This window comes from Dendropsophus ebraccatus, chromosome 4 (assembly GCF_027789765.1).
Source record: "Dendropsophus ebraccatus isolate aDenEbr1 chromosome 4, aDenEbr1.pat, whole genome shotgun sequence".
NCBI classification, from domain to species: Eukaryota; Metazoa; Chordata; class Amphibia; order Anura; family Hylidae; genus Dendropsophus; species Dendropsophus ebraccatus.
This window is the reverse complement of record NC_091457.1, coordinates 56,310,677-56,337,465: the sequence shown is the minus strand read 5'-3', so window position 1 is coordinate 56,337,465 and position 26,789 is coordinate 56,310,677. Positions and strand designations below refer to the sequence as shown.

The window sequence follows — 26,789 nt, the reverse complement described above, 5'->3', positions numbered from 1 at the left end:
ACGGGGGGAGGGCGGAAGGCCAGAGGAGGGTCTCTATCTTTCTGACACTGGGTAATGTTCCAAATTTCTATTCAGTTGACTTACAGCTGCAGGGCTGCCATGCAAAGGCTTTTCTTCCCCAGAATGCCACACCGAACCAATATAATATGCGGATTAATTTTGGCTTCCCTGCTGCCCCTAGCTCTGGGAGACGATGGTAAGTATACTGCTTTGTTATAAGAGGAGAGGTCAGTCCTGATCAGAGGAAGTGGGTGGTCTCACTATGGGAATAGTGTGTAAAGAAGGAATTTATTTGTATTCTCAGTAGGATATGAGGGTCTATGTTATGGTCAGTCAAATTGTCTTGTACTTTATGAGACAATATGATCTGATATGTTAAATTACTGGAAAACTTCATCTGAAATTCCTTTTCCTTTCTATAACAGTACAGGGAGGGGTCATATTTAGTAGATCCTTACAAACCATAAGGGTCCTGGTATATTGTATTACAAACCTCAGTGCTAGAAGAGATCTTATGTACATCTATTTAATAAATCTTGTTTATAAGTAATATCTATCTATCTATCTCTCCAAAACAAGCCACTCAGCTTGGATGGATGGATGGATGGATAGATAATTGTAGCTAGCCATGCCTTCAACCAGAGAAAACAGTACAAGCTCTATCTATCATCTCCTATCTATCTATCTATCTATCTATCTATCTATCTATCTATCTATCTATCTATCTGTCTAAAGTTCACAACTAAGATTCACAGCTAATAGTGATAATAGTCACAGGGTGCAAGCGTTATGAAGACATGATCATCAACCCTGTTTAGCTATTGACAATTTAGTGAATTAATTAGGCTTTATCCCTGTGTTCCGTGTTCCATGGACTTGGAAGGCCTGTAGTGGAATCCCCCCCCCCCCCCCCCCCAGCATGGCAGCATCTTCAATATGATGCTGGGAGTGGGGAAACTGTATGAATATGCATGGCGCTGTAATGACACATCTGTGAAGCTGCTTCATTAAAGCGCCACACAGATTCATACAGTTTCCCCACTCACAACATCATATTGGAGATGCTGCTGTGCTAGGGGGATTCCACTTGTCCGTGCCATCCAGGAAACACGGATTGTGAGAGTAAGACCTTAGAGTGCTGTTTGTATCAATAGTATAGCATATGATGGACACAAAGGCTGGATTCTGAGGCTTGCATCTGATTTGTACTATATACTAAGAGAAAACTGCAATATATATATATATATATATATATATATATATATATATATATATATATATATATATATCATTAAGGTACTCCTGGAAAACCATTTTTTATTTCAAATCAACTTGTGTCAGAAAGTTTTACAGGTTTGTAAATGACTTCTATTTAAAAATCTCAAGTCTTCTAGTACTTATCAGCTGCTGTATGTCCTGCAGGATGTGGTGCATTCTTTCTATTGTTACACAGTGCTCTCTGCTATCTGTGACAGGAATTGTCCAGAACACCAGCAAATCCCTATAGAAAACCTTTCCTGCTTTGGACAGTTCCTGTCATGGACAGAGGTGGAAGCAGAGAGCAATGTGGCAGACTGGAAAGAATACGCTAACTTTCTAAAACATATTCTAAATATATATTTCAAACCTCTAAAACAATTAAAAAACAAGCAACTAGAGTAGGCATGGTCCGAAACTGCCGAGGTTCGGGTTCGTATGAACCCGAACGCTCGGCAATGATTCCCGCTGTTTGCCCGCTCCGTGAGCGGGTGGATACAGTGGGAGGACCGCCTGGAAAGCTGGGATACAGCCTATGGCTATAGCTGTATCCCAGTTTTCCAGGGGGTCCTCCCGCTGTATCCACCCGCTCCACGGAGAGGGCAGACAGCGGGAATCATTGCCGAGAGTTCGGGTTCGTTCGAACTCTGTTCGGACCATCCCTAAACTAGAGCTGTTACCTACAGCACCATCTCACACCCTGTCCTGCAATATATGTATGACTACCCCTAGACAGCAAATAATCACTAATATAAATAAATATGTATAATATGCTGCACCAACAAACACTAAAGTGCAAATGCATGTGCAAATAGAAGGAATACAGTATAGTGTAATTAAATAGTATGTGCAAATAAACAGCTTCTCTCTGCCTGGCTTGACTTAAAGTGACACTGTCACCCCCAATAATCATTTTTCAATCTTTACAGGTGTGTGTAACCCGCCTATATCTCTCTGCATACCTGTAACTATTTTTCAGTTTCATGAGGTGGCTTACCCTGAAATTGTAATTTGGCCGAGTATCTTCTAGCGCCACTGGGCGGGGCTTGGTCCCTGAAGCGCCACATAGCCCCGCCCATTACAGCGCTGTTGACCCCGCCCCCTTGGGCTCCGTTTTGAGGCCTCCGTGACGTGCGCGTCCACATCTCCCGCGTTCGGGAGCGTCATGTGGCGCGCAGGCGCAGAAGGTGACCGCCGGGTCACCCACAGCCGGGCTGTGCGTGCGATCGCACAGCCCGCCGATTACACCGGCCGCACCGTCCCTTGTTGTGTGGGACTCTCCGGAGGCCTCGCTGCGGCTGTGAAACCCTCCTCACAGCCAGCAGCGAGGCGCAGACATAGTGCGCAGGCGCACTGCGGCGGTCCTTTTCGGCGCATGCGCAGTGCGCGGCGGACGCCGCAGTGCGCCTGCGCACTATGTCTGCGCCTCGCTGCTGGCTGTGAGGAGGGTTTCACAGCCGCAGCGAGGCCTCCGGAGTGTCCCACACAACAAGGGCCGGTGCGGCCGGTGTAATCGGCGGGCTGTGCGATCGCACGCACAGCCCGGCTGTGGGTGACCCGGCGGTCACCTTCTGCCCCTGCGTGCCACATGACGCTCCCGCACGCGGAAGACGGCGGGAGATGTGGACGCGCACGTCAAGGAGGCCTCAAAACGGAGCCCAAGGGGGCGGGGTCAACGGCACTGTAATGGGCGGGGCTATGTGGCGCTTCAGGGACCAAGCCCCGCCCAGTGGCGCTAGAAGATACTCGGCCAAATTACAATTTCAGGGTAAGCCACCTCATGAAACTGAAAAATAGTTACAGGTATGCAGAGAGATATAGGCCGGTTGCACACACCTGTAAAGATTGAAAAATGATTATTGGGGGTGACAGTGTCACTTTAATAGACAAGTCCCCAGAAAGCCAGGAGAAACCTATCACACAAGCTGAATAGGGCAGGGGCATGCCAGGAGGACCACCTCCCTGACACTTCCTTGGTGCTACAAATAAATTGGGCCAGCAATCAGCTGACAAGCGAGCAATCATCTGCGCATCTCTTTGCCTAAACAGGAAATGTGCAGCTGATAACAATTTATTTGAATGATGTATCCCCCATGTGGCCAAGCCACTTGATCAGTTGTGCAGTGTAAAGGCATTACAAGCGGATCTCGATGACTGGCGCTCATTTGTGGCCCTACGCTGCTGCATATCAGGCCATGTAAAAGGGCTCTGAGAGGCTCTTTGTAAGAGTTCTCCTTTCTTAGCAAAAGATAAGGATAATTATTAGAGGCCCACCATGTATTAATCTAGAATTCATTAACACGATATATGAAATTAATATTCTAAACAGGACAATCCCTTTAAGAACCCAGCTCATTCTCGTTCATGTGTATGGGGAGCACAGAAGTTAATAAAGGTAGAGGCACCTTTACAGGGCTACCATTTGTGTGCTGATTATCTTGTAACATAGTGTGAAGCCTCATCAGGGCTAACGAAAAGATGATTTTACTACTAACCCCTATATAGTTTATCTTAAAATCAAAATATAATATCTCTCTTTTTTTTTAACTTCTTTTATTTTTCCTGTTTTTGTTTGTTGGAACTTTCTACTGACAACTGAATATAACTGCATATATCTCAAATCCAGTAGGCAAAAAATGTAAAATGAAGTGTCAGCCTGAGGTCTAGAGAAGCTCAACCATATTCTTTTTTTCTAATCTATTTTCTTTTCTTTTTATTTCTAATACCTAATATCTAATACCTAATAATATGCTTTACAGTAGCCACATGGATAGCAACTTGTGGTCTTGGACAGTGGGAGTGTGTTATAAGCATGCTCTTTGACCTGTGCTGAGGTCATTGTGCAAGAAGGTGGAGGGGGAGAGCTGTGACCATCACCGATTGTGAGTGATGGGATCCTGTGTTCTTTATACGTTACCTTTTTATTGTTATCCTGCCTGTGATTAGTATTAGGTGACTGCTGAGATCCAAAAGGGCTTATGACAGCTTATTTGAATTAGTGGACAATGTGCAAGATTTCAAGATGATTTTTCATTATGTCATTCCAAGGTTATGTTCACATAACATCAAAATGACGGCCATTTTTATTGAATGGCCACCATTTACCGCCAAATGACGGGCGTTGTTTTACAATAACAGCCATTTTTTATATAGTAACAATCATTCTTGCAAAATAATGGACATTATTTTCCATTAAATGATGGCCCTCCAATAAAAATGCCTGTCATTTTGATGGCGTGTGAACATACCCTAAAGAAATTAGGAAAATAATTGTCAGTATAAAGGACTCCACTGTACAATCCAACCAATAGAAGTTCTGAATTATTGGATGACAGAAAATAAGTTTTTTTTTATGTCCTTTTATTATACACATGGTTTTCCACTTACTGGAGCCCGAGAAAATTAAGCTTTGATTCAAAGGCTAATGAAACATTTTATTAAAGATCAGAACATGTTGATCAGAACGTAATTTGTTATGACGATCAGGAACGCCATATAGCATGTTCATTGATCACTCTAGAAGCTGACTGCCTCAAGGGGGAGGGAATGGCAAAAATAAGAATCAAGCCTGGCTATCTCGCTTGTCACACCATGCCACCCTAACAGCCGCTTTCTGCTTCAGTCATGTAGTTGACAGGAGCCTGTTCTGCATATGTCTCACTATACTGTGCGAGAGTGTCAAACTGGGTTCGTGAAGAAATTCAGAAAGTGGTACAGAAACTAGAAGTAATAAGAATAATGTTGGTTATGCTTAGTGGAGGCAGGATGAAGCTCTCACTAGAAATCGTGTGGAACATTAAAGACAAATTGTTGGCTTATCCAATAAGGTTTTCATGCAAATTGACTTAGCACATGTGGACATCTATTAGCATGTGCCAAAGAGCTGCAGGGCCCTTTTTCATGTATACTGAGTAACTGCAGTACAAGAATTGAAAAGTCCACATAAAAACAATCTCCTTGGGTCAAGTGGTTTACAGACAAGGCATGGTTTCAGTTATCCAGCTTCATAAACTCATAATATACAGATGTGGGCAGCCTAAAATCCTTATGCACCCATGGGAATGTGCATACTACGTAATCCCGACGGAACACCTGTTGCGGATTCCACAGCTTGCACCCGCTTGTGGACTCAGGCGGCCGCACGCATCTCCGCTGCTCCCATAGACTCCATTCTATGGTTTGCCAGATTCCGCTATCCACTCAAAGAATGATCCCGCTCACTCTTCGGGCGGATGGCGGAATCTGGCAAACCATAGAATGAAGCCTATGGGAGCAGCGGAGATGTTCACGGCCGCCTGAGTCTGCGAGTGGGTGTGAGCTGCAGAATCCGCAACAAGTGTTCCGTTGGGATTCCGTAGTGTGCACGTTCCCTTTATCCTGAAAAGAAATGTCTTGTGAGCAATATCACGGCAATGCACGATTGTCCTCATTATTAGTTGGACTATGTGGAAATTGGCACTGGTTACTCTCAACAAGATGGGGCAACCTGCCATACCTCCAATATGACCATACCTGAGATCAACCTTTTTTTTAAGGGATCAAATCATTTCTAAGGGACTTGGTCACTTGATTTAACTAGAACTTTTCTTGTGGGGTCTCCAGAAGGATAAAGTTTACTGTAATTAATCACAAACTATCCAGGAACTTAAAATGAATATCTTGCAAGAAATTGCTGCAATGACAAAAGATACTTTTACCAAAAGGTTCAGCAGTATGGAGCGACAGGTTCAACCATGCTTAAAGGGAATCTGTCAGCTCCCGGGCCCTACCTAGGGTGCTAACAGTCCCCTAGTGAGCATGGTGCCTTTTGGTAATTTGTCTGTGCAGTGGATTATGCACAATCCTACTGTAATGAAGAGTCAAAGAGGAGTTGTTTGTGCAACACTCTGGAACACCTCGCCACGCCTTCCTCTTCTTCATGAATAATTAATGCTGCTCAGCCTCCTCGCTCAGCTGTCAGTCAGTGTCTGCGATTGAAGATCAATTCTCTGTAGGCAGTTTATGTTTGAAAGAAACACTCACGTATAGTTGAATCTCAGAACCCAAATGTGTTGGAGCTGTGGTCTAGGGGTAACTTACCTGTCTACAGACCTGCCAGCAGTTCATTCTTTGGTTCAAATACCCAGATAAAAATTAAATATAGGTCTTTATGTTTTTTTTTCTTATTATTGTATCATTTTTAAGGCTGTGTTCACACTTAGTATTTTTTCTTAGTATTTTGCAACCAAAACCAGGAGTGGATTTAAAACACACAAAGGCTATGTTCACACACTGTTGAAATTTAGTGGATGGCTGCCATTTAATAGCAAAAAAGGCCATTATTTCAAAACAACGGTCATTGTTTTAAAATAACGGCAATTATTTGCCATTACATGGCGTCCATCCACTCAATTTCAACAGGGATTTGAACCAAAGAATGATCTGCTGGCAGGTCTCTAGACAGGTGAGTTAGACCACAGTTCTAACACATTTAGGTTCAGAGATTCAACTAAATCCGAGTGTTTGTTTCAGAAATAAACTGACTACAGAGGACTGAACTGCAATCAGAGACACTGGCTGACAGCTGAGCGAGCAGGAGGTCGGGCGGCATTGATTATTCATGAAGAAAAGGGAAGAGGAAGGAGTGGTGAGGTGTACCACAAACAACTCCTTTTGACTCTTCATTACAGTAGGAGACCTCATAGGGTAATCTATTAGGTTATTAGAATAGACTAAATGTATTCAAGCAGGACAGTGTGTACATCAGGGCAACAACATAAAACAGCAATTTAAACCCAGCTAAAAAAAAAGGCAATATACCATCTCGCATTCCATCTTTCATACCATCTCTCTTCAGTGTTTATCAGCAACCAAGAGGCAATGTCGGTCCTGAAACGTTCTCGGAGAGCTAATTCGTTATTTGAGGAGGTGAAACAGGGAAATATGGAAAGAGAATGTATGGAGGAATTATGTGACTACGAGGAAGCAAGGGAGATTAAAGAGTCAAACACTGCCACGGTGAGATGATCAAATTATAATGCTCATGTAATGTTAATATCTAGGCATATTTTATAGACATAATAATGTTTAGTTGGAGTCAATGATTGTGAGAGCCCATCCTCCATCTGTAAATTTATTTTGGCAGAACTTGGTCCCACCTAAAAATCTTTTGGTTGAGTGCTATTGTATAACATTTGTTCCAATCTCAAGAAAGTGATGTGTTATGGGTAGATCTATAAAGCCTGTGAGCTCAGATCACCAAAAACTTCCAAGGGCTGCAGTGCAGCATAGAGCAAACAAACATCTTTTTCACTGCTTAGAGTAGGTATGGGGAACCTTTGGCCCTCCAGCTGCTGCAAAACTACAATTCCCATCATGTATGGACTGTCCAGGCATAATGGGAACTGTAGTTTTGCAACAGTTGTAGGGCTGAAGGTTCCCCATCCCTGGCTTAGAGATTTCCTTTGCTGTAATTCAGCATTAAATTCAGTACAGTACAGGATTAGTATGCAAAAACAAAGGGTATGGGCATGGCATCACTGCTGGCACAAATCCTATAGTATGTTTAGCCATGAATTTACAGTACATTCTGTTTAAAGCTCCTCTATATTTTCCCTATGACAACACTATGATCTGGCAGCAGAGTGTTATCATAGTTCCATAGAAACTGCCCTCACCAAGGTGGCCAATGACTTGCTAACTGCCATAGCCCCACACCAATACTGATTCAGTGCTACTTCTCCTTGACCTGTCTTCTGCCTTTGACACAGTTGACCATTCCCTCCTACAAAGTCTTTCATTCCTCGGTGTCACTAGCTCTAACAGCACTTTTAATGTCTCCCACTCCCACACCACCCCCTCTCCCTTGTCCCCTCACTGTTGGTATCCCCCAATGCTCTGGGCTTCTTCTCCATCTATACTTTTAGCCTGGGACACAACATAGAACACCGCCCCCCCCCCCATCTAGTACCCCCCCTCAATCTAATCTCTCAATCCCAATCAATTGCTGCACTCTGTCCCCTGTCTCCTAAAAATGTATTTATTAGTTTTCTATACTGAATTAACTGTATGTGTCTTAACAAGGGAACTGTTCTTGTGGCCTATTTGTGCTTGTGCTGAGGTATAGATTGAGTCCTCACAGCCACGTGTCTTCTATATTACAGGATGCATTCTGGCGCCGCTACCAATGTGAGTATTGATGGGAAACGCCATTTATCTCAGTGCACTGGTGTGTGGAGTGTTTGCTGATTTCCCCATAGTTCAGAAGTCATCAGGGCCTGTTATGAAGCAATGCAGGAGAGTGTACCTGTGTCTCTGTGATGGGCACAGCATGTCCTGTAATTGTTCATTGTTATATCAGTTTCCACACATCAAAGTCCCCACAAATATGTAGCCACATCTGCCATAACACTACAGCCACAGTTTACGCCTAATAGTACAACCAATAAGACGTATACTGGATAAGATGTTCTTCTCCTCAACTCTGATCACTGGAGCTCCTCACCCAAACTTTAAAATATGTGCTTGGTGGAGACATTAGATCCCATGTGTCCACCCCCCCTTTCCCCCCATTGCAAGATGTTATTGGGCCATTAAGGACAGTCTCAGATTTTTTGTCTCAAGGAATGTCAGTTCCTTCACCCGATGGCAAGTATTTAATAACAGACCTCGCCCCTAAATATATTTTTTCATATTGTCATTTGTAAATTTTTGACTATTTAACATGTAGCTGAGTTGATGCCTTTGTCTATACAAATGTCTCTGTATACACAAATATAAAAAAGATGCTTATTGGGCTCAAGTAAAAGACTGCTTCATACTCATTCGCAGCTTGTCATCCTGAAAAGAAGCCACCAAGAGAATCCCTGGACCTCTGCATGTCAGGTGAAAAGATGTATTTTTGTTCTTCTTCACTTGATTTACTATAAGGCTATGGTCACACAGAGTCTGTGGTTTTGCATGTTGCTACGACTGACATTGCAGTTTCAGCTGTAGGAGCATGAATTTAGCTCAATATTAACTGCTGGACTCTTTGGGTGTGTCCTATAATTGAATTCCATTGACTTTGGGTCCATTTACACAGAAAGATTATCTGCCAAAGATTTGAAGCCAAAGCCAGGAATGGATTTAAGAAAAGAAGAAATCTCAGTCTTTCCTTTATGACCTGATCTATGTTTATCAGATGTCAAATAATCTTTCTGTGTAAATGGACCCTTTAATGCAAAGGGCAAAAAAAAAAAGGACTGTGGGTGAACTAAAAACAACAGCCATTGTTTGCGAAACATCGGCCATTAATAGTTGACATGTTCATTATTTTTGTGGCTGCTGTTAGCATTGACTTCAGTGCAGATAATTTCATTATGAAAAGAATGGCCATTGTTTAAATGGAGAACAATGGTCATTCTGTTCATGAAAAGAACATTTTGTGAACATAGACTAAGGGTAAAATCGCACATTATGAAACTGGATCTAACTAAAGCCTAAGGTTGTTTTAGTACTAAGAGCAGAAGCCAGGGGCATAACTACCACTGTAGCAGCCATAGCCACTGCATTAGGGGGCCAGTGGCCCACTCCTGCAATACACTGGGCCCCCTGAACAATAATATTATATAAATAATAGTAAGAAACAATAATTAGATATTAATATCAGTGGTTATAATAAGAGGAAATATAAAAGGGATTTTACTCCTGTGCCGTTGAACCCCCACTGTAGCCGTTCTGCTAGTGCTGTTCTCTTATAGGGAATTCCTGCTCAGCCAATCACTGGCTGTAGTGGACACCCACTTCAGCCAGTGATAGGCTAAACAGGCATGTTCTTTGTTTCAAGTGGAGAGCAGGAAACCTTTGAGGGAACGGCCAAGGAATGGGGTTTGCAAGTGAGTACAAGTTTTTGAATTTTTCATCTCTACCTAAACAATTTTAAAGGGAACCTGTCACCCCCCGTGCCATGGTGAAGGTCGCTTGACCCCCCACTAGAAGACCGGATACTTACTCCATCTCGCCAATTCCCGCTCCTGGAGCTGGTCCCAGGAAGGAGATATCCTTTTCGGAAGCCCAGCGCGCGCTGCATAGATGAGTCCGATGCCCATAGAGAATGAATGGAGCCGCCATTCTCTATGGGCGTCGTACTCATCTCTGCAGCGCGCACCGGGCTTCCGACAAGGATATCTCCTCCCTGGGACCAGCTCCAGGAGCGGGAATTGGCGAGATGGGGTAAGTATCCGGGCCTCTAGTGGGAGGTTGGGCGGCCTTCACCCCGGCACGGGGGGGTGACAGGTTCCCTTTAAATATAAAACATATACTCCCGATCAACCCCTTTTAAAGAGAATGTATCAGCTAGATTTGTTTTTACAGATTTGAGACAGAAACTGGAACTTGATGTTCCTTTTTAATAATCTGTTTCTATTGTGAGATTTGTAATTTTATTTTTAGTATATTATTATAGGGGCTGCTATCTTGTCTAAGATGTTTTTAACAGAATTTTGTGACATGCTTTACGGCAGGCCTCATGGATAGAGATGAGCAAATTTACAGTTTCTGGTTCACCCAGGACTCTAATGCTGAGTGATTGATTTTGCATGAACCCAAGCATATTGTAAGTCGCTCATCTATACTCACGGACAAAGACAAGTAACATCTCTATAGTAGACTCTATTCTTTGTATGGGGCACATTTGTAGGCATGCTCAGTAACTTCTATGACCTGTGCAAAATTCATTTCACTACTAGAGTCACATTTTGCTTTAATGCTGTACAGATCACTTTCCAGCAGCCCCCTACTTATCATTACAGACAGAATAGGCCGTCCCAGCTTTACTTTAAGCCTAGTGACCAAAATGAAAACTTGAAAATTTGAAAGAAAAAAAAAAGTTAAATTATTTAAAAATATGTTTAACATAAATAATTGATTCACTTTTTAAGTTTGCTTCTGTTTTGAATACCATCACGATCATCTGTTTTGGAAATGGTTCACATGACTTTATCTTCTATTCCTACTGTAGATGACATACCATAGTAATATTAGTTGTATATTATTACTAGTAATAGTGCTACACTCATTGACAAAAAATACAGAACGCCAATAAAGAATTAATAGGACTGAATTTAACTTACTTATGAGAATGTGGCGATGATATATTTAAGTGATTACAGGGAAGGAATACTGTTAATTGAAAAGAGGCTCTCATACCCTGTTGAGCACTTCTAGTCTGGATACAAGATGAGATACGATTGGGCATGGAGGCATACATGTTCTATATAGCATCCTGCAGCACATATACCCATAGAAGGTGCAGCTGGGCCTGTAGATCCTGCACACTAATAGGTTGCTGAAGCCATAAATTCTCAATTGGTAATAAATCTGGTGACCAGACCGGCCAAGGAAGTGTTGCAATCTAGCGAAGTCATTCCTGGGAAACCCTTGCTGTGTGTGGGTGAGCATTACCCTTCAGAAAAAATGCCTGTTGGAGGCCAACACATGTGGTCCAATGGGTTGTCCTGCACATATCACTGAGCTGTTAGTTTCCCCTGTGTGTATTGAAGGTACCCGCTTTGTCTGGATAATGAACAAGGAGGCTGTTGGAGTTGTTGGCAAGTCAAATGATTTTCCCTACTGGTGGTCTGTCTGGGCCATCGGGAATTTGTTGGCCTTGTGTGCATGCCCTCACATAACCATTGCTTCCAACACCTCCTAATAGCTTGGTCAGAACGGCCTAGATAATGATGGCAGCTCTTGAAAATTACCATCCTGCTTCTCTCACTCCAATACTGTGTCACCTCTCAAAGTCTGTCACTGATATGTACACTACCCAAAAGTAGCCCCTGAGATCCTTTTTTTATATGGCAGCTGGGAAAACACTTTAACACTCATTTTCTAGTCAGACCATACCTGTAATTATTTACTTATCTGTCTGACATAACTGCAAGTGAGTTTTGCAGTAATCAAACATTGCTGGTGTGTTATTTTTTTCTCAATGAGTATAATAGATGCAGTAATAAATTACAAGGAAACATATGGTTATAACTAAATAACATTACAAGTAGTGGTAATATTAATGATAGAAGAAATAACAAGGATACTAGTACATCAATGATAGAAGACTGCACCTAATCTTTGTCTATTACTGACTGACAGGTAACTGTGCAGAAGGACTTGGTCAGAATTATGTAGGAACCATTAGCGTCACCAGGTCTGGGAGAGACTGTCAGTACTGGGCCAGTAACTTTCCGCATAAGACAAAGTAAGTGTTGGGTTTGCAGGACTCATACATTGTGTTATTTATAAAGGTAAATATTTAGCATTGATTGATTAAAAAAATGAATGATGAAAGATGAATAATTAAATGAATAATTAAATTCTACTGTTTTGTTCATACAGCTCCTATGCACGATTCTTGGGTATAGTCTGATGCTGCTATCACTTGTTTCACTCCCATTTCTTTAAATCAAAACTTGCAAACTTATTTCAGATGCAAAAGATACATTTTTAAGAAAAACGTTACAAAAGTAAGCTTTTTAGCTTTTGAACAAATGGCCTACTAAAATCTAAAGTGACACTTAGCGTCCAGTCTACTGAGAGAGAAGTCACCTCTTGCTTTATGGGACACTTGCTTGTACTGGAAATTTCATTGTTTATCAAGAATTTGTTTGCTTGTGTTTAGGCACAACAAAAATTACCCAAAATATATTTTATGTGCCCGGGATGTGTTCCTATCCTAGGCCTTAATGAACTTTATTAATGTTATGTGGGATAAAATAAGTGACCCACCTACACGCTACAGAGTGATGTCCTGCTTTTGCAGCTCCCATCCCGTACTCAGTGTCAAACTGTTTTTGGGCCCACCAGAGTAAATGATTGTGAGGGCCCATCCTTTTAAGCCTTTGTAAGTAATCATTGAACACACAGGGTTTAATAGGATATTTGTTTTTAAGGTCAGTGCCAAATGAGGATCTTTTCTAGAGCTTTGGAGTGTTAAATTAGGAGTAAATTACTGTGGTACAGTAATGGCCCACAAGAGGATTGTCTGGCACTCTGGCGGCCTAGTCCATCCCTGCCCATGCCATTTCTGTACTCGGAATTCAGCTTCTTAACACAGGTTTCTGAGTGCTGAGTCTTCCTGCTTTCCAGTACTGTTATCTACGTGCAGCGGATCCCGGACTGAGTGCAGATCGGACTCATATTACCTGCCATTTCTGTGTCACACATCATGAATAATAGGTCAGGAATTTATGGTCAACAGTGACTTTCCAGTTTAATGGAAAAGGTGAAATAAGAAATATTCAGTTACTTCAAGATCACTAAGATATAAAGCTGTAATCTCTCTGTTTATCAGAATTAACCCAACCACCCATCCAGACCGCAACCTAACTGAGAATTATTGTCGAAACCCTGATGACAACCCATTGGGACCATGGTGCTATACCAAGGATCCTGAGAAACCTAGAGAGGAATGTTCAATACCTTTATGTGGTAAGTGGGTCCATGTTTCCATGTACTCCCCATAGGACATATGATGCCTGTAGGTTAGTACCCAGGTGCATAACTTTACATTTATCCATATTGAACCTCATTTTCCAAGTGGACGCCCAAACACTCAGCAAGTCTAAGTCCACTTGTAACATCTGCAAATCTTCCACAGACTGTACTGTACTACAAAACTTGGTGTCACCTGTAAAGATGGAAACATTGCTGTCAATTTAATCCTCAATATCACTGAAAATAAGTTAAACAGAAGGGGGCCAGAACTGATCCTTGGGGTACACCACTTATACTGGGGACCATTCAGAGTAGGAATTATTAACTAACACTCTTTGTGTATGGTCCTTAAGCCAATTTTCAATCCAGTTACCAATTTCCTTAAACCATAGACCTTAACTTACCCAACAGGTGTCTATGAGGGACAATGTAAAATGCTTTTACAAAGTCCAGATACACTATATCCACAGCCCCCCCCCCCCCTTTTATGCAGGCTTCAACTAAATTACTCAAAACAATTAGTCACTGAGAAGCCTGTATAGTGCCATATAGTGGTAATCTCCAATAGAAATGTTATGAGATAATAATATAATAATATACTGTTGATGTCCATTGACTAGTGTTTCATTATACCAATAGCTTGCATTATACACTACACCTTCCAGTCTTTACAACCTGGTTTATTGTCCTCATAGGCAAAACTGGGTATACAATAGAGCCAATTGTGCAAGAAGTGGCTAAAACTGCACAGAAAGAGGAGTCACCCTGTGTACAAGACCGTGGCAAAGATTATGATGGTACCCTGGCTGTAACAGTGACAGGACTTCTATGTCTACCCTGGAACTCACCATCTGTGGAGGAGTACAGCCGCAAAGATTTTAGGAAAGATGTAGTTCTGAAAGAGAATTACTGCAGGAACCCAGACAATGATGATGAGGGTGTGTGGTGCTATGTATCTCACAGCAACAAAACATTTGAGTACTGCAATTTAAATTATTGTGGTAAGTAACCTTCATATATGTACCTACCAATTACAAGCATTCTAACCACATAATATATTTAAAAAAAATCACTAATCAAAGTTGTACATTCGCTTTAACACACACCTTATATATTATAATTTGTAAATTTTTCTTCTAACTTATTTGTATCTTCTGTTTGTGTCTTTGTGATCCCTGTCTCTGACAGATAGCCCTCTAGATGAAGAACCCATTACTAGCCAAGCAGGTCGAACAGATTCAACAAAACATGAAACATTCTTCGATGAGAAATCCTTTGGCCAAGGAGAAGCAGGTGAGGAAACTGATATTTGTAGTAAAACACAAAAATGGAAGAAGCTAAAATTATTATGTTAATTTGTTTTCCCTGAGACCCATTGGCATCACAACATATGGGGTAAATTCGCCCTTGCGAGCCCTTGTTCTTTCCTGCGAAAGGGATAAAAAAATTCTCGTCTTTATGAAAATCACCTACTCTATGTAGATAGATCTTGATAGCTCTGGATACGTCCAATAAAGAAAGATCCAAGTCTTCTTCAGATGATCCAGTAGGAGAAAATACAGGCAATACTATAGGCTGGTTGATGTTGGCAAATGAAGCCACCACAGTCAGGAATCCTGGAAGGAACCTAAGGATAACCTTGTCTTGGGAAAAAAAATCACGTATGGAGGTGCAGAGCCAAGGGCTTGAAGTTCTCCAACTCTCTTAGCAGAGGTAATGGCTTTCAATGTTAACTTGAAGTCTACTTCCTCCCAAGGCTTAAAGGGAGGAAGACACAGGCGTCTCAACACAAAGGATAAGTCCCATGGGTCTACCTGCTTTACCAGGTTAGGCCTAGTCTAGCCTTAACAAAATTCTTTACCTCCAAGATCTGAAAAAAGGTGAGTTTAGGTGTGCAGAGAGGGCTGCTATCTGCACCTTGATGGAACTAGGTTTTAATCCTTTATAGAAGCCTTCCTGTAAAAACTCCAATGACTGTGGAGTAGAAGGTTTAAGTCCATCAATACTCCTGCTTGCACACCAATCTTGAAAAATCTTCCAAATACGTGCATAAGATTTATTTGTAGTGCTACTACGAGCGTGAGAAAGAGTATACTATACCTTCTCAGAAAAACTAGAGTCTAATACGGTCCTCTCAGTCTCCAAGCTGTCAAGCTGAGGCTGGAAAGATTCCTGCACAGGTGCTGACCCTGGAATATTAGATCCGGATGCAGAGGTAACCTCCAAAATTCCCCTCTGCTCATATTCATGGGCAGGGTGAACCATGACCCCTTCGGCCAGAAGGAAGTTATTATCACTGACGACTGATCTTCATCAAACTCTGGGAATCATGGCTATGGGAGGAAAGATATACGCCAGCTGGTATGTCCATGGTATTGTCATTGAGTCCACTACCGTGGGATTGTCTGCCCTGTAAAGGGAGCAGAAATTCCTCAGTTTGGCATTGCTTGCTGATGCCATGAGGTCTCTCTGAGGAAGCCCCCACCTCTGGGTTAATTGAATGAACACTCTCCTTGAGAGAGACCATTCCCCCGGTAATGTCAGGCCTCGACTCAGTCGATCCGCCAATGTATTGTCGACACCCCTGATATGAATGGCAGAGAGTCTGGTTATTCTGGTTTCTGCCCAACAGAATATCTTCTCTACTTCCCTGAGGAGAGAAGGGGATCTGGTACCTCCCTGTTTAGGTACGCCACGCAGGCCATGTCATTCATCCGGATTCTGACTGCTCTCTGTAAAATAAGAGGAGAAAAATGAAGAAGAGCTAGGTAAATCGCTCTGAGCTCCCCCACGTTGGAGGGCAGAGCGGATTCCTATTGACTCCAAGATCCTGCAGTCGTGATGACTGTCAGATGAGCTCCCCAACCTGTTCCTGAAGCATCTGTCGTGATGGTTATCCAGTGTGGTACTGAAATTAAAACTCCATGTTTGACTTGTCTCCACCACATTAGAGAATGTCTTGTTTGAGTCGATAGAACATGCATGGCATCCAAGTCCTTCAGGCCTCGGTTCCATACTGTTAGTGCTTCTCTCTGAAGAAATCTCATGTGCCATAACGCCCATGGCACCGCATCCGCAGCTGAGGCAAGGAGCCCTAGAAAGCGCATTAATGTTCTTATGGATACCTGATGAGGAGGAATTAGGAATTAAGTCTGATTTCTCTATGTTGATAAGCCGACCTAATTGTTGAAGTATGTCCTGGACATAGTTCAACTGAACTCTCAGAGTCATAATCAACCAATCGTCCAGGTAAGGGATAACTTTATCCACTGTAGACGGAAGCGAACCATCATGGTGACACTACCTTTGTGAAAACAAAGGGTGCAGAGGTATTCCGGATGGAAGGACTTTGAATTGTAAGTGTCTTACCTTCCCCTGGATTTGGATGGCGATTCTTAAAAATCTTTTGTGAGCCTTCAGAATCGGTACATGAAGATATGCATCCTGTAGATCTATGGTGACCATAAAATCTCCCTCCTGGAGGATAGATTTTACCGATCTTATGTTCTCCATGTGGAACATCTTCTTTACGATGCACCTGTTGAGATATCGCAAATCTATAATAAGCCTCCACTTTCCGGATGGCTTCAGCACTAGAAACACTGGGGAGTAAACTCCCTGACCGATCTCGGATAGAGGAACATCCTCTAGAGCCTCAATGGAAAGGAGGTGAAGAATTTCTGTCTCGAGGACTAAGTGTCTTTCTGGCTTAAAGAGAACCAATCACCTAAAATTAACTGTCCCTATAATAAAAGATTATCTGTCCCTAAGTCTATTCCTGAAGATACAGATTGCCTGTGCAGTCTGTATCTTATGCTTTTACCTAATCCTGTAAAGCGGAGCAGTAAGGGCGGGGGCGGCCATCTTGATGACGTCACAGTGATGCGTTCCAGCGTTGGAACGCAAGGGTTGTAATCAAGATGGCGCCCGGCTTTACTGCACCGCTACAGAGGACTGCAAAGGCAGTCTGTATCTTCATGTAGTTTATTTCTGAAGATACAGACTGCCTGTGCAGTCTGTATGTTATACTTTACCCAGTCCTCTGTAGCGGTGTGCTAAGCCGGACGCCATCTTGATTACGTCCCTTGCGTTCCAGCACTGGAACGCACCAGTGACGTCATCAAGATGGCCGCCCCCGCCCTTACTGCTCCGCTATACAGGATTAGGTAAACGCATAAGATGCAGACTGCACAGGCAGTCTGTATCTTCAGGGACATACTAATAGGCCCAGTTAGAATAGACATACACAGTGATCTTGCGCTGTATAGCGCGGGATCACTGTGTATTTACAGAGCGGCGGCAAAGGCTCATGGGAGCCCTTCCTGCCGCTCGGCATGCCGGGAGCTTCCTGTCTCGCGCCGGCTCTTTTAAAAAGAGCCGGCGCGAGACAGGAAAAGAGAATGTGTATATTGTAAAATCACGGGAGTAAAATAAAATAATTCCAATTACAAATATTAATAAAATATTAATTTACAGCTTATTAGCAAAAAAAAATTTTTTTCATTTCGGCCATGATTGGTTCTCTTTAAGATTTCTTGACAGAAGAAATCTTGGAGTAGGAAGAGATGATAAATGAAGGACACAACCATTTTGAATAATATTTAACATCCAGCGATCTTTCCTTAATTCTTCCCAGGCAGGGAGAAATAAACTCAGACGTTTCCCCACTGGACTGCTTCTGGCATCAGAAGTCTGGTTTCTTGTTGGCGTCCTAATTCAGCTGCTTCCCAGAACCTCTTCTGGAATAGTTTCTTCCTCAACCTCTGTACTGGTATCTCCCTTTGCCTCGCTGAGGAGATTTTGCTCTGCGAAAGGAATTACGGCTTTTATAGGACAATGGTAGGGACTTCCCCTCTTGTCAGACAATTCCTCCATTAATTTATCTAGCTCAGAGCCAAACAGCCTACCTGGCTGGAACTCAATATTACAGAGCTGAATTTTGGAGTTAGCATCTCCAACCCAGGGTTTTAACCATAGCACCCTTTGGCAGCGGTCGAGAGCGTACTAGTTTTTTTACGCTAACCTGGTTCCCTGAGATGCAGCATCGCAGAGGAAGTCAATGGCCATAATGACCTTTTTTAAGGAGCGAAGGATCTTGTCCCTGCTAGCTCTACCTTCCAGATTTTCCTGGACCTTGGTCAGCCATCTTCTTAGGCTTCTAGAAACCTCAAAAGAAGAAATGGAGACTGCCCCTTGGGCTGCCGCTGCCGTATGTGATCTCTTGAGGGCTACCTCCACCCTTCTATCCATCAGATCCTTAAGATTGGATCCGTCCTCCGCAGGCAGCACAGTACTTTTCGACAGTTTGGCTATGGCCGGGTCCACCTTTGGAGGCTCAATCCAGTCCTTACATTGTTCTTCCTTGAGAACATATAAGGTCTTAAACCTCTTGCTCAAACCCGGAGCCTTTTCCGGTTCCTTCCATTCCACCTGTAACATAGACAATGAAGTCTTACCCACAGAAAAAGCCCTAGGCTTTTTTGAGGACGACCAATCCTATCCTCTTCTATTTCCTCAGGGTGTATTTCAGCCTGCACAGCTTAGCAGAGCTTGTGAATTCTATCAGCTGTGAAATATCCCTTGAATAATTCTTTCTCATCTTCAGAAGTAGAAGAGGTTTAGAAGAAGATGATGAGTTAACTTCATCAATCACACTAAAACTGAAAATGACCATAATCCTACAACCATAAAGTAATATACTCAAGGCTGGGAGTAGAGAGAGAAATACTCCGTTTGGTCTTTATCTTAGGACACGGGCGGCGATTCTCATTAGCCGCTAAAGTCTTTTGCACATAGTCCTTGACGCATACAACTACATCCTGAACATCAGGCTCCTCATAGGTTTAGGTCTGCATGAAGGACAGCGTACTGAAACACATAGGCATTCATAAATATTTTTATGAAAGAAAGGATGAATCTTATCTGGAAAAAATGATCCTCCTACGGTATCCATAGCCGTCAGGTAGAGGCGTCTCACACTCGGCACATGAAGTGCTTCCTTAGAAGGTCTTTTGCCAGCAGCAGGACTGGTCTCCATTTCAGACATCTGCAAATAATCAATGTATTACAATACATATAAGCCACTAGCCTGGCTAGAGTGATACCGGAAAGAGACACTAGGTGGCAGCAACACTTACTTTTAAGCATATAGAAGAGAGATCACAGCACTTTGCACTCAGATGTTTTCTATTAGATCCAAATGAGCCACAGAAAATCCTTCCAGAGGAAGACAGCCAGACCTAGAGGTAGCAACAGCTTACCTTCTGCCTTGAACACACAGCTAATCCGGCGTGCAGAGAGAGAGCGCGCCGCTGCCGGCCCCCGGAATTAACATCACGCTGACGCCGCAGTGCTGAGACGCACGCAGCGCTGATGCGTTCCACAGTCGAACGCGACTGGAAGAAAAGCCAGCGGCTCGGGTGACACGCAGAGTGCGTTCCAAGACGCACTAGGTAAGAAAAACTTAAAAGCTAAGACCTGCAGAAGCAAATATCAGGATACTACCTGGACACCGGCTCCAGCGGCATCCCAGCAATCATTACCTGGAGAGAAAACCTGAATGCAACAGGTAAACAAAGCATAAAAACGGAGGAGGGACAAAGTCCCCTAGGGCTAACAGCAACGAAGTAAAAAAAAGACTGAGGTCTAGGGGGAGGTGGAGCCTATTTATACCTCATGGAGGAGGGGATTAAAATTTAATTGTTATTTTTTCATTAAATATTCCTTCGTCCCAGGGGCTCGCAGGGGCGAATTTACCCCATATGTTGTGATGCCAATGGGACGTAAGGGAACCTTGAGACTAACATATGGCCAATACCACCAGGTATTTTATCCATAGGTATTTAACACATACCTATCTGAAGAACAGGGGTTTCATATGGGACAAAAACAACTCTCAATAGGAAGTGTAGCTTTAGGCGGCTCAGAGTGGAAGTCACACTCAGGACAAAAGGCAAAAAGACACCAGTATTACAGATGTACATGTGTTAAAAAAATAAATAAATCTATTTTTACATTAACACTTCCCAAGTACAAAATATAATGTGAATGGTTCAAAAGAGTAAAAATATTGTTTGGGAGCATAGCCTTAAACTGCGGTTTAAGTGGATATTTCAATTACTGAATCCTAACCTGATCCGGTTTGGATTCCTCCATAAACAGTACCCTCTCTGGCTCCCTCCTGCAACCCCCCCAGCCCCTCAGTGCCCCACCCCCAACACCTGGTAAACAGAATACCGCTCCTGCGCATCAGCTCTGCTTCATCATGCAGGATCAGCTCAGCTACATCATGTGCTCATCCACTTTTACATCAGTGAATCATGTGCTCACCCACTCTTACATCAGTGAAAAAAAACAGTCCTGTTTTTACTCTACAATAGTAATGACAGCAGTGGGCAGGAAAGAAAGCTAAGGGGGCATGTATGCAAACGGACCAATCAGGGAGAAGCACTGCATGGTTCGAAATATAGTTTCCCGTCTGGCGCCATCTTGGATATAGACCAGCTTTTAGAAAAACTTGTAATTCAGGAATGGCAGCTGCTAGAAAGACGGGAGACGGCTCAAAATTCTCAGAGGGGCTTGGTAAGACCAGCTAGGATTGGGAGCATTTCAGGTTTTTTTTTAGCTCTTGGATGGAATACCCCTTTAAAGATGTTCCTGGCCTACTTTCTCCAAACCTAGGTGCAAGCATAGAGTGGTTTTGGTACTCCCCACAACATCTATGTATCTATAAATACACTGTATATGCCCTATTATATCCTAATGCAGTAGAGAAGCAGATCATTGCACCTTAATATGAAAACATGGAAGGTGTAATGACCTGGAGGGGACACTGTAAATGTACAAGCCACATCTTCAGTGAGGGAGCTGAATGAATGGTGACCTTGCTATTTCTGAGGTATGTATTGATGTCACTGGTGTCTTAACTGGTTGTGTTATACTTTGCAGTCTGTGGATTAAGGCCACTGTTTGAACAGACAAAAAAAACTGATAAGAGTGAGGCAGAGCTGCTGGAATCCTACATGCAAGGTCGGATTGTTAAGGGAGAGGAAGCTGAACCAGGCAGTTCCCCATGGTAATCCAAACCAACTCATTTATACTATTTCCTATAGACAAAGTTGTTGTATTATATGACCTCAGGTAATCTTTGAAGACAAAGTATGTCCTATTTTCATGTGTTTTACAGTAAAAATTATGTAAAAGGTATAATTTTTTCATATAATTTGATTACTGTGGAAACTGTCACCAAGTAGGTAACTATCTGTTATTCTTCCTACCTTATCAAGTACTTCGAGTACATAGTGGACTATAGATCTGAACTACTAGTCTGATTTACTAATCAAAACCTTAAAAGAGTATCCCCTCCCTCCCCCCGCGCTTGTCCGCTTGTCTATGCAGGGAACTGTAGACTGCCCTATTCATTTTAATGGAGCTGTGCTGCAGTCCTTCTACACAGCTGGTACTTGGCAGAAATCAATAGTACAGGCGATTTTAAGAAACGTTGTAATTGGGTTTATTAGCTAAAAATGAATTTTTATCATGAAAAAGCAGTTCTAAGCTCTCTCCCCTGTCTTCATGGTTGTCTATGGACAGGGGAGGGGTTGAGGGAGATATAGCACCAAAACAGGACAACAAAGAGTTTATTTACAGCTACATCACCGGAATTCCTCTGAAGTCAGCACTGACCTCTCTGACCTCTGAATACCGGCTTTCACACAGCTCCCACTGTATAATCCTTTGTTCTCTGCTCTCTACTGGCGACTAATCTCCCTCCTTCCCTTTTCTATAGGTAACAAAGGGCTCGACTGATGTAACAAGACGTGATTTCCTGATAATAGACAGTGAATGAGAGAGAGGAGGGGGGGGAGACCTGGGGAAAGTCTTTGTGAATGCAGATAATGGCACATTTGCCTAATAAACCCGATTACTAAGTTTCTTAAAATCGCCTGTACTATTCATTTCTGCCAAAAAAAAAAAAAGAAAGAAAAAAAAAGAAAAAACACACGACAGTGACTCTTTAAAGTCACAGGAAACTGTAAAATTCTCTATGCAGAGAACTCCCTGCAAATAACTATGGCTGCCAGACAGCATAAATTCTCTGTGGGCTCTATAACAATGGCATGGTCTTCCTCTATGGAAGGTATGCCATTGCCAGACAAGGAACTTTCATTGCCTATGGTTAAGTGTTGCTGTTTCTAGGAAGGAAAAAAAACATTTTTTTTTTTAAACTTGGGGAACCCATTAATACATTTCAGGTACTCACTTTAAACAGTCAGATTGTCCAGGGTATCAGTACAAAAGCCACCAATGTCAGGAGGCCTGCTTGTTTACAGCTTCCATGTAGCTACAGATTATTTTTAAGTGTGCAGCATAAATACAAAAGTATGTTAAAGCAGCTAGAGATATGTTCCGTAGTGGACTACATAGCCACGTATAATCCAAGGTGAGGCTCTACTATTCATTTATCTTGCTCCTAGTTTTTCTGTCTTGAATAATATTAAGCATAGTTTTCTAAAATAGATGACCTCAAATTAGATAAACCTGTGTTTTTCTGTTTCCAAGGCAGGTGATGCTGTTTAAAAGGAGCCCTCAGGAGCTCTTGTGTGGGGCCAGTCTACTAAGCGACCGCTGGGTGCTGACTGCTGCTCATTGCATCTTCTATCCTCCATGGGATAAAAATTTTACCACTGAAGATCTCCTGGTGCGGATAGGAAAACATTATCGTGCCAAGTAAGATACTTCTCCATTCTTCCATTGTACTAGTTTCCAGGGGCGTAGCTAATGTCTCCTGGGCCCTGGTGCGAGAGGTCAACTTGGGGGGGGGCCCCTCCTTTACAGATATTACCAATAACACCAGCATATAGGAAGAAAAAATATTATCACCATACTGTTAATGACCAAATCCTGTATACTGAGACCAATATTACCAGTATATAGGAAGAAAATATTACCGCCACACCACAACCACTACCATCACCACCATACTGACCAAATCCAGTATACTGAGACCAATAAAACACAGAACCAGATAAGTAACAAATGATTCCAGCACATACTGACTAACACCACCACTGCTACTGACTAATACCACCACATACTAACACCACCGCTGCTACTGAATAACACCTCATACTGACTAATACCACCACATACTAACACCGCCACATACTGACTAACACCAACGTTGCTACTGACTAATACCACCACATACTAACACCACCGTTGCTACTGACTAATACCATCACATACACCACCGTTGCTACTGACTAATACCACCACATACTGACTAACCCCACCGCTGCTACACAGAACACTATCACCTCATCCAGTCATATAGAGGTAGCCCCAGCCCTACACAGGTTCTGTACACCATATACATTACAGTGCAGTTATATCAGGTGACTCACAGGGGACGTCTTCTCTGATTAGAGTTTTTCCCTTTTTCATCTTCTTCTGCCCTGGGCCATTAAAAGAACTTATCCGAGCCACGAATCCACAGAATCTGTCAGAGAAACATATTAGGCTCCTCACTCTGGCACCATCCTCATCTCTCTACAAACTGCACATCTGTATTGGCCCCTTTGTGCCCTCATTTAGTGGGTAGGCTGACTCTATATGCCCCCCTCTGTGTAGCCTCCATATAAATGCCCCCTCTGTGTATCCCCTCTTATAGATGGCCCCCTGTGTTGTCCCCCTTATAGATGGCCCCCTCTCCCCCTATGTTGTCCCCCTGTAGATGGCCCCTCTCCCCCTATGTTGCCCCTCTTAATAGATGGCCCCCTCTCTCCCTAGGTTGCCCCCTTATAGATGGCCCACTCTTCCCTTATGTTGCCCCTTATAGATGGCCCCCTCTCCCCCTATGTTGCCCCCCCCTATAGATGGCTTCCTCTTCCCCTATGTTGCTCTCCATTATAGATAGCCCCCTCTCCCCCTATGTTGCTCCTCCCCTTATAAATGGCGCCCCTTATAGATAGCCCCCTCTCCCCCCTTATAAATGCCCCCCCCATAGATGGTGCCTCTCCCCCCCTTATAACTTACCTAACAACCCGCTCCCTGGCTGATGTGCGGCTGCCGGGGGTGTCCTTCCCTTTCCTCGGCAGCGCGCGCATCAAAGAGCTCCTTGTGCGCCGGGGCTGGGACTTCCGGCACAGGGAGCGTCTCTAATGTGCGCTCCCTGTGCCGGAAGTCAGGGCCACAGGCACACGGGGAGCTCTCTGATGCGCGCGTTGCTGGGGAAAAGGCGGGACACCCCCAGCAGCTGCACATCAGCCTCTTGTGTCTGCAAGCAAAACAATGCTTGCGGTCATAAGAGTGATTGATGGGGGGTCGGCTTCGGCTTGCGGCGGGCCGGGTCTCAGCGGCGATCGCTGCAACCCTGGTAGTTACGCCACTGCTAGTTTCACTAAATCTCTCCCAAGCATAGAACTAGCTCACATCCACAGCAAGTACACACCCAGTTGAAAACGTAATCCATCCAGCATTATTTAGTAGTCTATGAAGACATTACTTTGGAATTTCATTTCAGATTTTGGGGTAGTTTTATATAAACGTTTTTGGGGCCTGTGTCTACCATGCACGTTGGTACCATGTTGGACAAGAAGTTGTTTATTGAAATCACATAACACATCACATAAAAATCTCTAGACACCACAGTTTTTTGAGGGAATGCTATATTTCACCCTTCATTCTTTCCTCTTCTCCTTTCAGATATGAGAGGACAACAGAGAGAATTCTGCAGCTTGAACGGATCATTGTCCATCCTAAATACAACTGGAAGGAAAATCTTGACCGAGATATTGCACTTATGCAGCTAAAGAAGCCTGTGTCCTTCACAAACTACATCCATCCAGTGTGTCTTCCCACCAAGGAGATTGTACAAAAGTAAGGACCTCCATATTATACTATACAAACCTCTCCATCTTTGTATTTAAGTGAATTTGTAGCGACCCCCAGCAGCACTGAGTCGAAGAAGTGGGGCCTAGAGCATCCGTGCCTTAGGCCTGCAGTGTCTCTCTCTTCTTCTCCACCTTTCTTCCTTCTAGCCATGCCCCTGGGATGGACTACCTTAAGTCGCTGAAGAAGAGAGAGGTGTTGCGATGGCTACAGATTCACTTGATGTTCTAAAATATGACATGCGCAACATGGCCTTTGTCTTACAGGTTTCTGCAGGCAGGATTCAAAGGTCGTGTTTCAGGTTGGGGCAATCTTCAGGAAACCTGGAGTACAGGAGGACCACAGTTACCCTCAGCCCTGCAGCAGATAAATCTTCCGGTGGTTGAACAGGAGAAATGCAAGCAATCCACTAAGATTAAAGTAACAGATAACATGTTTTGTGCAGGTAGCTAGCTTTTCACCTATAAGTCCCCTCCTTATACAAGATAACCTAATTGTAATGTGTCAATGGTAACCAGTCTGTAAAATATTTGCTTGTGTACCAGCTATGGTAGTTCAGTCTTCTATTGGGAGTTTAAATGGCTCTTCATTTTGCTTTAGTACCTTAAAAAACAAGCACCATCTCAAGGAGGTTTCAAGGTCTACCTTTGCTATGCCTTATCTTGACACCGTACCCATTTATTGCAGGTTACAGTCCAGAAGACAGCAAGAGAGGAGATGCATGTGAAGGTGACAGTGGAGGCCCCTTTGTCATGAAGGTATGGTGAAGACAATTTGTAGGTACAGGTTTACCAATGGCGTTTCTTGCCATCAGCTGAGATTAGCACCAAATGGATTGAATAAATGTATAAATTTTTTCTTTTTCTAATGGTTATTGAATACAAAACAATAAATATTCTGGTTCTATGTCTATTTTCTTTCCAGGATCCTGTCAGCAATCGTTGGTACCAGATGGGTATAGTGTCTTGGGGTGAAGGATGTGACCGTGACGCAAAGTATGGCTTCTACGCACATGTACATCGCTTGCGAAAATGGATTATGAAGATTATAGAGCAGTATCCTCGTTAATACCATTCCTCATAGCAAGTTTAATTTGCCAGCAGCTTAACCACTTGGCTTTTCAAAGCTTTCCAGCCCAACACAACCAAATTATGTATTTGTGCTTATCAATAAAATATTTTAAAACA

At 43.0% G+C, this 26,789-nt stretch overlaps 1 protein-coding gene across 1 annotated transcript; it reads left to right on the top strand.

Moving 5' to 3' along the window:
- Positions 1–62: 62 nt before the first annotated feature.
- F2 (coagulation factor II, thrombin) lies at positions 63–26,789 on the top strand. Its single transcript, XM_069965886.1, has 14 exons — positions 63–196; positions 7,094–7,254; positions 8,400–8,424; positions 9,067–9,120; positions 12,370–12,475; positions 13,568–13,704; positions 14,406–14,711; positions 14,899–15,003; positions 21,658–21,784; positions 23,272–23,439; positions 25,417–25,590; positions 25,869–26,047; positions 26,290–26,360; positions 26,527–26,789. Exons 1-14 carry the CDS (start codon positions 100–102, stop codon positions 26,668–26,670), a joined length of 1,854 nt encoding a protein of 617 aa, XP_069821987.1. The 5' UTR covers positions 63–99; the 3' UTR covers positions 26,671–26,789.